Source organism: Molothrus ater, chromosome 1, assembly GCF_012460135.2.
Source record: "Molothrus ater isolate BHLD 08-10-18 breed brown headed cowbird chromosome 1, BPBGC_Mater_1.1, whole genome shotgun sequence".
Classification (NCBI taxonomy): Eukaryota; Metazoa; Chordata; class Aves; order Passeriformes; family Icteridae; genus Molothrus; species Molothrus ater.
In genome coordinates, this window is record NC_050478.2 from 121,389,016 (window position 1) to 121,402,462 (window position 13,447).

General features: G+C 36.2%; 1 protein-coding gene across 3 annotated transcripts in view; it reads right to left on the bottom strand.

Annotated features, from left to right (window-relative positions):
* The window catches only part of STAU2 (staufen double-stranded RNA binding protein 2), a 170,910-nt gene that overhangs the window by 141,297 nt on the left and 16,166 nt on the right, over positions 1 to 13,447 (bottom strand). For 2 of the 3 annotated variants that reach the window (XM_054516234.1, XM_036378679.2), the window contains exons 1-5: positions 11,145 to 11,164; positions 9,853 to 10,060; positions 8,661 to 8,791; positions 3,885 to 4,044; positions 1,475 to 1,610 (exon numbers count right to left, since the gene is read on the bottom strand). In XM_054516234.1, the coding sequence (XP_054372209.1) occupies positions 1,475 to 1,610; positions 3,885 to 4,044; positions 8,661 to 8,791; positions 9,853 to 10,051 (626 nt within the window). In that variant the 5' untranslated portion in view covers positions 10,052 to 10,060; positions 11,145 to 11,164. Of the gene's footprint in view, positions 1 to 1,474; positions 1,611 to 3,884; positions 4,045 to 8,660; positions 8,792 to 9,852; positions 10,061 to 11,144; positions 11,165 to 13,447 lie in introns of those variants that run through there. The other variant, XM_036378678.2, reaches the window with a different exon arrangement.

The window sequence follows — 13,447 nt, forward strand, 5'->3', positions numbered from 1 at the left end:
AATCATTTTCTATGAAAAGAAATATTAAGAGCCAGCAACTGCTGAGTGTTTTGACATTCTATTTCCACCAATACCTTTCCATAATTAAGTTCAGATTCCAGAATTCCAGATTTCATGCCTTTAACTAGCTTTCATTTTTTCCAGTATAGCATTATATCTGCTAGTCAAGCTAATCTCACTATAAAAGCAATTCAAATAAATGAAGGATTTCTAAATATTAACTAAACTCATTTCAAGCACCATAATTAGCTTTTTAAACCATGATGGATGTAAGCAGAGACACAGGTCAGCGGTGACTAGAAATATAAGACAAGTGATACAAAAACCAGGCACTGTTCCACAGAATAATTAAAGGGTTTCTTCCAGGTTATATTGGGGTTTTTTTGTCTTCTATAATTCTAGGTATTGCTGTTATAAAACAACACAACCCACTAGCCAAGCAAATTTTAAAAAACAATAAAAAATCAAACTCAGAATGAAGTGTTAAAACCCTACACTTACCAAATTATCATGATTTGGGGAAACGTAAAATAGAATTAAGTAAATTGAAATATTTTCCTTAGACAATTCTGAAATGCTGCTTTTTTTTTAAACCCCTTAATTTTTCAACATTGCAATAAATTCAATTTCTAATGAAGAGTAATTTTGAACCAAAATACTCGTTCAGAGTTCATATCCTCAAGCCATTTGACAATTATGAGATGCATAAAAATGAACATGAAATCCATCAAGTCAAGCTTTATTAAAAAGACAACATTTTCCACTGATAAAACATGTGATTAGAACTTTCTGACCTGTTCTGACACACATTTCATATTACAGATCATATTTTGTCTCACTTTTGGAGCTTCAAAAGACCTGATTTAATATAGTTCCTCTGGGGACAAATATGGAAAAATGAGGAAAAATCTATCTCAGAGAAAGTTTTTCAGATTAAAAATTGACATAGTTCTGAATATAGCTTTTTAAACTGTGAAATAAAGGATTTTTCCTAACTAAACATTGAGGATTAAGGAACTGAGATAGCTGACCAAGAAGAATGGCTAAAAAAAACAGAAACTTGAGAATGGTTTCAAGCCAGTTATCAAAATGCAGTCCTTCCAATTTTATATTCAATTTCTAAGAAAAGATTGCTTCATTTTTGATGCCACAGATTCTAATCACATGACATGACAGCAAAGAAAAGCAAAACCTTTCTCTGAAGTTAATGCTCTGCCTCCTCACTACCATGGCTGTTTAATGTGCTTTTTAATGCACATAAAAAAAATAAATGCAGTTTTACACATCTTTATTCTTTTGATGAGCTATGGGCACCTGTCTCTTTTAGGAGGTAATTATGCATGTTTCTAAATAACACTGCAGACTCTCCTTAACAAAATTTTTTAGTTTTCTTTTACTCTGAAATAACCTAGAAAATTAATGAAGATTTAGGACATAAGGATAAAAAAATTAAAATAACAGAAAGAGTCCAAACCTCTGATTGTACATGCCCCGGAAATTATAATTTGCTCTATAATTGGGGATTGGCTTTGGATCTAATGGCCTGTAGATGGCAGGCTCTCCTCTTTTCATTGCCAGACCATTCAGCTCCACAGTTGGTGTTATACTGCCTGCAAAAAAAACCACTGTGAGTAAGGTGCTTAAACCAGAAATACTGAAAAACACACAAGCAGGACTGAGCTACAAAGAGAGATATTTTTTTTACTCTTAAATTCAAAGGATGCAACTAAAAACACATTTCAGTTTCTTTAAAAGATAGGAATATAGATGCCAACTTAATCAAAAGCAATGAGAAAGAACATTTAAAAATCTCTCTCAATGAATTCTCTATGCAGTTTCAGTGGATTAACCTACAGATATGAATGAGAAAATCAGTGTAATAAACAAGCTGGTTATTCATCTTCCTAAAGTACTTATAATACATTATGATACTTTCCGAAAGAACTATAAAGATAATAGAATAATGTGTCTTTCTGCTGAATACCATTAAATAAAACCACAAATAGAGCAAAGAGTCATTGAAACAAGCATGAAGTAAAAGGCATTACTGCAGTCATTCAGGAATCTTACAAGTTAGAAAAAAATGTTTTATTTGCAAGACTTGAAAACTTAAGACTATGTCTAAGAACTAATGGTCCCACAGGAGTGATCTAACAGACTGAGCATACAGCTCCTGGAGATCAGTGCAACTACAGCCATCTACTGGTGACAGAATGCAAAAATAGAAGGCAGCCAGTACTTGCATGCTTGCATGGTTTCAAAAATGCCAAATAAGCTACATCCAACGTCTTTCTTTCTTTTTTCTTAGTTATAACATTCAGCTACTGTAATCCCCACTTACACTGTTGTCAGAGAATCCTAAATGAGCTAAATATGCATTCCAATAAAAAGGATTTTATATATTCTGAAAATATTTTCATGAGAGATTCAAATAAATTTACCCTTTAAAAAATTACAATTAATTTTCCAGTCTGACATTGAAGCTTTATATGCCAAATGATAAAATTGTTTATGCAACACTTAGTCAAAAATTTATACCAATAATTCTTATAATTTCCAGAGCAAGACATTCCTATGAATTAAAAATTTTTATAAAAACACAAAATGTCATTTTGATGAGAAGATACCTGTACATATAAAATGGAAAAAAAATTATAGTGTTAAATGATAAAATTTTTAATTATTCTCTTAAAGCCTATTCCTCTTGTTATCAGATTTTCCCTCTAAGAATATGCTCAAAGCCAAAAAAAATCTAGAAACTCAGTAATGCTCTGCAATGTCAAGAACCAAACTCAGGATCCCTTTTCACAGAGGTTTGAGCCTCCTGCTTTCTAAGCAGCTAAAGTCACAGCGACTGTGAAGGAAGCAGGGCAAAGCCAGTGTCCTGGGTCTGGAGAGGAAACATACTGATCTCCAAAGGAGAGAGAGAACACTAGCATACCACTCTCAAACAATCCCTGATGCTCAGGATAATACTCACAAGTTCTAAAGGAAATTTACTCCTGCTTTTCTCTTTCCAACATAGAGAAAATGAACTGCAAAATTACTTAATTTTAAGAAAGTGGCTAAAGAATACATTTTTTAAAGAGGGGGAGGGGCAGACGGAAATTAAAGGGGGGAAAGGGAATACAGAAAAGAGGTGAAGGGAACGGATTGTTTAAAAATAAAAATGGGAAAAGATTCTCACCACTTGATTTCCTTTACATTAGTCTGAAATGAAGTTATGATTTTTTTTCTTTATTGATCAAGACAGAACAGATCACTGAGCATGTGCATGAGAGGTACCTCAGGTTTTGCATGCAGTGAAGGCAACTTGTGGGTAACAGCTCAAAATGAAGGCTGCAAGACACCAGTATACATTCTTTCTATTATTGAATCAAGTTTCTAAAGCCACCTGAAAGCTTTTTGAAAGCACAGGTTGCTCTGAAGGAAATCTCAGCATGCAGGAAATTACCTGTCAAAGTTCTCATGTCAAATCCCAACCTTTTGTTTATGCCAGAGATGCAATTTCACAGGATTGGACTGGATAAAATTTCCAGCTTCATTGGAAAGTTAGCTAAAATAATGCTTTGGGAAATGTGTTTTAGTTAATTCAGTCTGGTTTTCTCCTTTCTCCAGTCTACTTACTGTTGATCACATACCATCATCACTTAGCACACATCTAAGCATTACCTAAGAATATATTCCCTTACAGTTCAACCATTTTAGATATGTGCATTAAAAATTCTTCCATGAGAGCTTACTAGAGGTTCTGCATTATCCAATCATACTATAGCTATGTTGATTTTCATCCTAGAAATTTAAGTATCTTGTTAAAATTACTTATTTAGTGCTATAATATGTTGAGACTTCAACAAGATCTAACACAGAGGAAAATGTCATACCTGGATTATTGTTTACATTGTTTTTGGGTGGTCTAGGCGTTGGCTTGGGAAGGGTGGTTTCATTCAATGCTTTGCTAGCAGCAGCATGTTGGGCCTTTTTAATACTGCTTCCTTCAGCTTCCCATGTCTGTTCTCCAAGAGTCAGCTGCACTGTGAACATCTTCAAAGACAAAGAACAGGTAAACACTGGCAAGATTATCACTGTGGATTAGAACAATATGTATAAAAGCTTCCAGGGCAGAAGAGAGACCGTGCTTTCTTTTCATTGTATTCAACTCCCAGATAACACATCTGATTCTTCCAGAGATCAGGAGACCTTATCAGTGAGCAACATTTGGCCTTTCAAATCACAAAGTAAAATAGTGTAATGGTAATGTCATCATCAAAGAACAGAATAGTATTTAAACCAAGTAAGAATAACTTCAAACTGATCCTCTGCTCTTAGAAGACTATGTACAGGTCAGCTATGAACACATTTCTTCCTATATTTTAGTATGTTTAGTCACTTTACTTGTAGAAAACAAATACTAAACATGCTACTGAGAAAAAAAAAATCAATTCTGTAATGATTATGAATGAACATAAATGACTACACACTTCTCAAGGCAGCAGAGAATTTGGCCCAGATAGTTTTACAGAGTGAATTAATTTCTCACATATCCAGATTTCTAAAAATAATGCCTTTTGTTAGGGCAGAGTCACAACTCAAGCATGTTCAAAAAGAGAAAGTAAGAAGCAAAAGAATTACTATCTTTTCTAATGAAACTGCAATTCTTAATGTAAAATCTATAGTGAGGACAGGAACTGTAAACATCCAGAGTTCAGAAATGGACTAACTGATAAAAACCATATATTTCAAATTCTGTGAGAGAGGGCTATTTCAAGTATCCATGCTGTGCAAATTGTGCCGATAAAACTCAATGCATGTTTAAGATATTAGAGAGACTCTATCTTCTGTATGATACATAAATGTTCTGTTTAAATTTGAGCAGCTGAGAACAAGGGGAGAAAAGCTAGGAACTTGATATATTTGCCACATAATCCCTAGATAAAAAACAAGACTTAATATATTGTCAGACACACACAGTAAACTAAGATTCACCTACCTCAGAAAACAGAATAACTTACTTGAGTCAAAGAAAAAATTATCTACATATCAGTATGAGAAGTATATAAAGTAAAATTTTAATTTTGACAGCTCTCTAATTGTTTCACTTATTTAAACTTGCTAGATTCAGGACCAGGTTTTTAGAGATTAATGTGGTGGTCAGCCTTTAAATCTGCCTTTACACATACATTTTTTTAGCAAGTACTTGCAAACAAGCAGTTGAACACAAGAATGTATGTGACTCCCAGCTCAGCCCTCTGCACATGCACATATTGCATTCAAACTGAATGCTATAAATACATACTGGTGTCTTAATTACAGCCTTGAGTTTTGGCCTACTGTAATTTTCAGAAGCACAATGCAAGTCCCTGTATCAGAGCTCCTATTGCCATGTTGGTTTTGCCACAGCAGTCACAACAATTTCCTCATGGAAGAAAAGAGAGAAATAGTCTCTTAATTTTACACTCTGTCAAACCCTACCCCCATCTGAAAGCTAAGATGGGTATTAGAGCTAAATACCCATAATTATATAAATTACCTACGAACATACATCCTTATTACTAAAAAAGTTGAAATTTGATTTCTGGATCTGAAGTTTATATATTTTATATTTTGCAAGAAAGTATCAGTACAATATTTTTATAGGAGGAGGAGAATCCTGAATTTAAATGAAAATATTATTAATAATGGCTACTTATCTACCTATAACTCTTAGTGCTTAGAGCAATAAATAGGAATTCCAGATGATAAAGGGCTTGCTCAGGAAATTTCTGCCAGTCAGAGCACCTTCTCACTTAACACATCTGCCAAAAAACTCCTGCAAAAACCCACACACAGAAGTAGGTTTATTCCTTTATTAAAGGAATTAACCTGCCTAAATCCAAACTCTGGAGCAGACAATGGAACATTCAAGTCCTGGAATACCAGAGCTAACAGTTCTGCTATTGACTGAGAGACATTTTTCACCTGAGGAAATTTCTAATCCTTACACCGAACATAATTTACCTGATGTCCAGAGAGCAGAAATGCACAGGCCACCATGCTTGTGCTTGTTTCCACTCTGCTGTGCTTGTAAGGTCAGTCTCTCTAAGCTCTGACAACTCTTTAGCCCTCACTTCTTCTGTGTATAACCTTCTCTCCTCCTTCCCAGTTTTTGAAGTGCTACATACCTTACCCCTTTCCCTCTTTTCTGTACCACCATCCACTTTCTTTTGCCACTGTTCCTTTTAAATTTGTGTCCTGAAATGACACTGACATGGAAGGACAGAAGACACGATCAATCTGACTTATGTACTCCAAAATGTCATTTATGCCAACAAAGACTCTGATTTTTCTTATGATGAAGAATCCACCTGGAGGGCAGACTCCTAGAAACCCTAAGTGCACTGTTAGGAAGAGCCACTTCTCTCCCAACTGCACTGTTTCTAGTTTTCCATTTCACCCCAATTGTCTAAATTTATTTTCCAGAGACAACTAGAAAAAAGGGTATAAAAATTTACTAGCATTTGTGGTCACAACACAGACAGCTATCTTGGAGAGCATGTCTGAAAATTGTGAAAAACACCAGTGGTCAGGAACAGAGTATGTGTAGGAGCAAAGCAATATGAGAAGCTCCTTGAATGGCAAAGAGCAACAGCAGCACTACATCCTTCAGGTCATGCTCCCAGGACAGATTTAGGTCTGTTTCATGTATTCTGTCAAGTATATCATCATATTACTAGCAAGACATGATACTAAATTGCTAAGAGAGTCATAATAAATTCTATCTCTTTCTTCGCTTTTCATAGGTCAAAACCTGCATAATCTTATTAATATCACCCTCATTCTTCATTCATTTCCCTTTTTTTATCTCACTACACAGATCAAAATTAGAGTTAATATCCTTCTGAGTCTACAGATCACATAACTGGATTTTTTACCACTATGAGCACAACTAAAGGAATGAGGAAAATTGAAAAACTGAAAAATTAAGGCAGTCATTGAAAATCTGAACTTCACAAGTGCAGGTAATGCAGACTTAAGTAATTTCAAAGATATCAGTTCCTTTAAAAGTAATAACAAATATATCATAGAATCAATATAGTTGATTAGACCTCTAAGATTAGCAAGTCCAAACTTTGACCAAGGACCAGCACCCCACACAAACCATAGTACTAAGTGCCATGTCCAGTCATTTCTTGAAAACTTCCAGGGATGGCTATTCCATCACCTCCCTGGGCAGTCCAGTTCAATGCTTAACCACCCTCTCAGTCAAAAAAAATTTTCATCATGTCCAAACTGAACCTCCCCTGGCACATTTTGAGGTTATGTTCCCTTATCCTTTTGCCAATTGCTTGGGAGAAGGGCGCCCCCTTCCATATGTGAACAATTTCTTATCCTACTAAAATTTTAAGCATAATATGAATGTCATATAACTCAAATCTCCTTACTGCTGAGAAATGTAAACAGCCAAAACCACACCTCAGTCAAAGTGATTATTGTTTCAAAAAAATGGGAAAAAAAGGTAACACAATAAATACAATAGTGGGAAGTTACAGAAAGCCCAACAAATTTAATATGCAACCTAAAACCAACCAGTCAGTGTACTCTGTGGTGCCAAACACCTCCAGGAAGAGGAAGAGCTCTTCAATTTCCATTTGCAACGAAGATGCTAAAGCCCCACACCTGCTGACATAATTTCCACTACTGTAACACGTTCAGCATCACCAGCCAGAGCTGAAGGTCAGCAATTTGCATCAGTTCTGCACTAGCTGGCAACACAGTGTGCAACACAGGAACAAGGGGCAAGGGCAGAGACAGCCCATGAAGAGCTGAAACTGTTACTAACCTACACCCTGGCCCTGCTGCCTCATGTGATTTAGCCACTGCAGAAATACTACACACAAAGCAGCTACTAATTATGCCAGTGTCTCACTCAGACTTTTCTAGGATTTTTTTACTCTCCCAGTTTGCTCCTAAGTAGGGAGGAAATACAAAATTATATCAAAAAATTACCATGAGGATATTCCTCTGTATTCCCCATCATCTGAAAGCACCCTAATTTTTACTTATTAAGTTGGACATCCACCCAACAAGCGGCCAGAGTTAGCTGTCAAATCACTAGAAACTTCTATGCTATAATCACATCAGGAGTTTTAGTATAACCCTACGTTGTCAAGTTGCACAGTAATAAAGTTTGTGCCCTAAAATGCAAGACTCAAAGACAGACTATCAACTTAATGGACAAAAAATTGCATCAATAAGCACTTTAAAAAATGTCACAAATTTGTCATCACCTGCATTACCATGAAACAAAGGCAGAGGTAGTTATCAGAGGCATGCTGACTGCGGAGAAAGATTCATGCAGCCTAAAAAGCAAATGCCCCAGAAAGATTAAGGAAGGGTGGTGACACCCTGAAAAGACCTTCATGAGGTCTATATAAAGATCAGCAAATGTAAATTCAAAGATGAGAGACAAAGTAAAGTACAAAATGATCTACAGGGCTTCTGTAACAGAAATACAGGCATACTTTCTGAAAGTGTGGTCTAAAAGAGCAGCAAAATAAAGAAGAGGAAGAAAGCCCTTACACTAGAAATGTAGCTGGGTTTGACAAGCACATTTGTCCAAACCATGATATTATCTGTTCAGCATGTAAGGTATGGCTCATCACCTGGAACTGTGACCTTACCTTGGCATGAGCAGGCCCTCTTTCATTCAGAAGCTTATACTGGGGTTGAATTCTATTGAAACGGGCTAACTCATTTACCAGACACATTGGAGTTTTCTCTTTGGGGTTTGCCATGTTATCTTGGAGAGGAGCTGTAAATAAAGAGTCTGTAAAGTTTTTGTGGAGAAATGTACTCTTCACAACTTCACAAAGCTTTGCAAAAGCAGCATGCTTAAAAAAAGGAAATACTTTGGCTAAAACACAACTTTTGCATATATGCTAAATACAAAGTTTAAATACCATTTATATATTAATCATATGAAACTATGTAGTTCCAATAACAATTCTGATTACATGCAATTAAAAAAGCCCCAAAACTAGTTCTTTCCAAAATGTCTATATGAAAGATGACAGTGCAGGAGAGCATATGCATATTCTCTATTTTCTGTGTCATCAAAGTTTACTGTCAGGAATATACTGGTTCCAGGGGTTGACTACTCTTCAGAATGGTTTTTCCACTCTTTGAAGCAGAAGTGGGTAGCATAAGAGTTATGAGACAAATACAGTAGATGAAACCCTGAGGTCCCCATTTGTTTCTGCCAGCTTCTTCCCAGAGTTTTAGACTTTTCTCACAATACCAAAGTCACTCTCAGAACACTCACATACAACACCTCCCCCTTTAAGGATTCGGTTCTGCTTTCTTAAGACTGTTTCACTTTCTGTGGGGTTTTTGCAATTTATTTGTATTTATCCCTAACACACACACGTTGACATTTCTTGCTTAAATTGTTAGGACAACACTTCTGCATTTTACACCCAGTTCAGCATAGAAACTACAGCGTTTACTAGGCCACAAAGGAAACACCAAATACTGCCAAGCATTCAGAATACATTCTGTTCTAGGGAATAGAAATAAACTTGGAGACCTTCCTGCTCCACTAAAACTTCTCTATAAAAGATACACCAAGAATTTGACAAAATAGACATGTTCTTTCCTGAGCTTTTACATCACTGATCAAAACTTCACTCCAAATCTGAGCTCAATAAAGAAACTAAAGTTTGTAAACAGCTTATTTTAAGCCAAAACATTTTTCTACGTGTGTTTTCTCCTTTATTTTAATCCTCTTTAAGACCTAATTATTATTTTTTAAATTAACAAGTCATCAGAAAGATTAATTTGAACACCAAAGATAATATATCTGGACCAACTTACCTGGTGAGTTGATCAAAGACGTGGGATCCACAAGGCTGGCAGTAGGACTGCTACAGCTGGCAGCTGATTCTGAAATGGATCCATTCATTGAGGATGGCAGACTCAGTGTATTTGTAGCTGTAACTGGCAGCGGTAGCACCACAGGGGCCATGGTGGGTCCAGACAGGTTTGCTGTAGTCTGCATTTTAACTTGTGCCATTGCCTGTCACTGCAATAAATACATTTATGATCAGCAGAGCACTCTGCAGTTTGAATGTCCAATGACTACAGTGCTATTAGCAACACTCCTTTTTTGCTCCTGGATCTGGGTCACAAAACTGTCCACAAAAGTCATGCCTCTGTAAACACTACTTCCAAATGGATGCACAGAGAAAAAGAGCTCAGAGCCAAAGAACATCCCTGGAGAAGAACCCGCACACTTTGGCTCCAGGTTCTGCTTTTCAATGTTGGGGTCACCCTGCCTGAAATATAGCAGGAAGAATTACTATTCCAGAATCAAATTCTACACAATTATTCTGCAGATGAGATAAGAACTTGCCAGTATCTTTAATTGCAACCAAATACCATAGCAAACTTGTAAACTTTCGCCATTGTTTCTCCAGTAAATTACACCTTAAGTATCCAATAAGGCACAAGAGAAAATCCCTAATTTTTTTGGCCAGATACCAAACTAGAAAAGAGGGAAAAAAAAAAAAAAAAGGAAGGAAAAAAAATACAAACAAACAAGCCCCACCAATGATGTAAGATGCAAGTTCTTAAAAAAAAAAATCACTGTTTATTCAGTCAACAGGTGGAGTACTTCAAAATCCTTGTATAAATTACTGGCAGAGGTACCAGGATTTCCTAAACTAGCCTTCAACCCAGTGGCTAAAGCATTTCCTGGGAATATGCCAGGTACTAATTATCTCTTTTCATCTGCCCAAATTAGTTTCTTTATTGCAAATACCTGTTCTCAGGCTAGGTCTACATGCATAAACAAACCAGGGTCAGGGCACCACTCCATATTACTCACTGAGACTATGCTTCTTGGCAAAATTTGGGCTACTGGCTGAAAACTCCTGCTGTTGCAAAAACTATGCAAGAGCAGTTTAGGTGCCTGCAGGCATCCCAGGTAATCCACTCAATTAAGAGAGAAACCAGTCATTGTCAATCATCTGTGAAAAAGATTTGGGCTTCTCCTGTCCCATAAGGAGCAGGATGATATATTTTACTCAGCAGCATGGACACAGACTGTATTATTTGGGTTTCATACACATGAGCTGATCTGTACAGAGCAGATAGAGACACAAAACCTGTGAGAGCCAACAAGTGGCCTGGGCAACTGGGACTTGTCCCAGCAGCAGCTCTGGTCCTGCTGGCCAAGGCAGAGCAGGGGTTCAGCTCTCCTCCATCACTAAGCTCTTTGCTTCTTCTGCTGGGCTAATTCTCTCTCCCTATCAAAAAAAAAAAAAAAAAAAAACAAAAAACAAACAAACCCATTCAACACCTGAGAGACTTTCTAATGGAGGGCTTATTGAAATGAATAACCTATTTAAAAAATACTGATTACCATCAGTATTTTTGCCCGTCTCCCCCCCAGTCCATTAAAAATATCCAAGTATCTTTACTCAGAGGGACAGTATTGTTGGATTAAGATCCCAAATCACTCATTACACCTTGGAGTACAAGTACTTTAACACAGTTGCACTAGTATAATGAAAATAATAAATCCTATTACTGTGACTCTGTGCTTTTGAGAAGAGGTTCAGACTGGAATGCCATTTTGATTACTGAGGAAAGACAGATAACTGATTTAAGTCTCTGGAAAGGTAAAAGTAGAAAAAAATTTAAAATTGAGATGCAATCACCTGCCCTTTTCATAACTTTCTTTGGTAAGATACTAGTAGTGACAGATTTAAAAAATATATATAGAGTTAGCTGAGATATGTTCAAATACCTCATGTGTTCAAAAAATATACTAAATTCATTCTGTAAAAATCCTATCACTTCACAGCAAATGCCATACAATACAGCAGTACTGTTAGAAAGGCCTAACCTAAAGACTGAGAAGGTGTAGAACTATAGAAGTCTTTGGTAGAGAACATGTCTGCTTCTGATTTTAAATACATTAGTATAAAGAGGAATTAACTGAAAAAGATTCTTAATTGTAAACATTAAAGTCAATGATGGCAGAATCGGGCCATATGTCTTAAACATATTTAAAATGAAACCAACAAACCATGAAATATCACCACAATAGTTGAAGTTTAAAAAACTCACAGTACTTTCAGCATTTTATCCCACAAACATGAGTATGAGAAAGGCATCACTCATATGGTACTACATGAAATACTACTGAACACCTGGTCTGGAGCCCTGCCAATTGTGAATTACCACTTCAGCTTCCAGTATTTCAAAAGTTTATTCTTCATGAAAGCAGAACTTACTAATAAACAAAATATTATGTTCTACAGTACTGATGTTCTAAAGGGAGAAATTGTGGGAGGGATCCTTTCCTATTAAGGATAAAACAAGAAAAATCAGTTTAAGAATAGTATTGAGGAACTGCAAAAATGAACATGATAAGGTTTAGGGAAAAAAAAGACACTAAAAGTAAAGTACATAGAAAATTCAATTCTGAAATCAGATTTTATCATAACATATTGAGTGCTGGGTTGCTTTTTTTAAAAGCTGCAGAACCTACAAGAAACTAACTATTTTGCAAATTAACCTGTATAAGCAAAAATGTCAAGGCAGTAATATAATCGTGGAGACTAATTCTTAAGCAGATGAGATATGGAGATAATAAATTTGTAATCAGTTCTAAAAATACACTAGTAGAGAGAGATAACAGAAAGAGTACAGTTGATATAGTGATGGCATGTCATTCTCACACCACCAGGCAGCCAATCTTCAATATCATGACAAAAGATGTCAAAAACTCTACATTCCACCTTTTCTTTACATTTTTAACATATCTACACCAGTGTTGTACTGCTTTATAAACAGTGAAGCAAAAAACATTTTGGGGCCTTCCAGCCACAAGCACACACATAATAAAATACACAGTTACCTAAAATATAGGACTTAGGGGAGAGAGATTTCACTAAGCTGGTCAGAGATGAAATGCAGTTATATAATCAAAATACTTTACATCTTCTATGCAGATATTTTTGAAAAATCTGACATATACAAAAGCAATGGTTCATTTAGGATTAAGATTACAAGAACTAAGATTACAATTAGAAAAGTCCCCACACCCCATTTCAGGTGGCTACCCAACTCATATCTAGGAAATTCCTACACCCAAGTGTCTCCAAAGATGTTTCCCTTCAAGTTTAGCAATGGTTACAGACACTTGCACCTCTCAGAGAAAGCTGGACTGCACAGCTCTGCCTCCCAGCTTTGTGCCTTTACTCAGTTTCCATGTCAAGACACAACAGAAATGATGTTCCCCAATGTTTGACTCACACACATCTATGCAGTCAAAGTCTGCATGTCACAGTGCTGCTGTTTTTGTAAGGCTGCACTGCAGGGCCTATGGATGGCATACTGCAATGGTTTCTCCTCATAGTCTCACCCACACAGATGCAGTAGAAATGCAATAGCAAACACA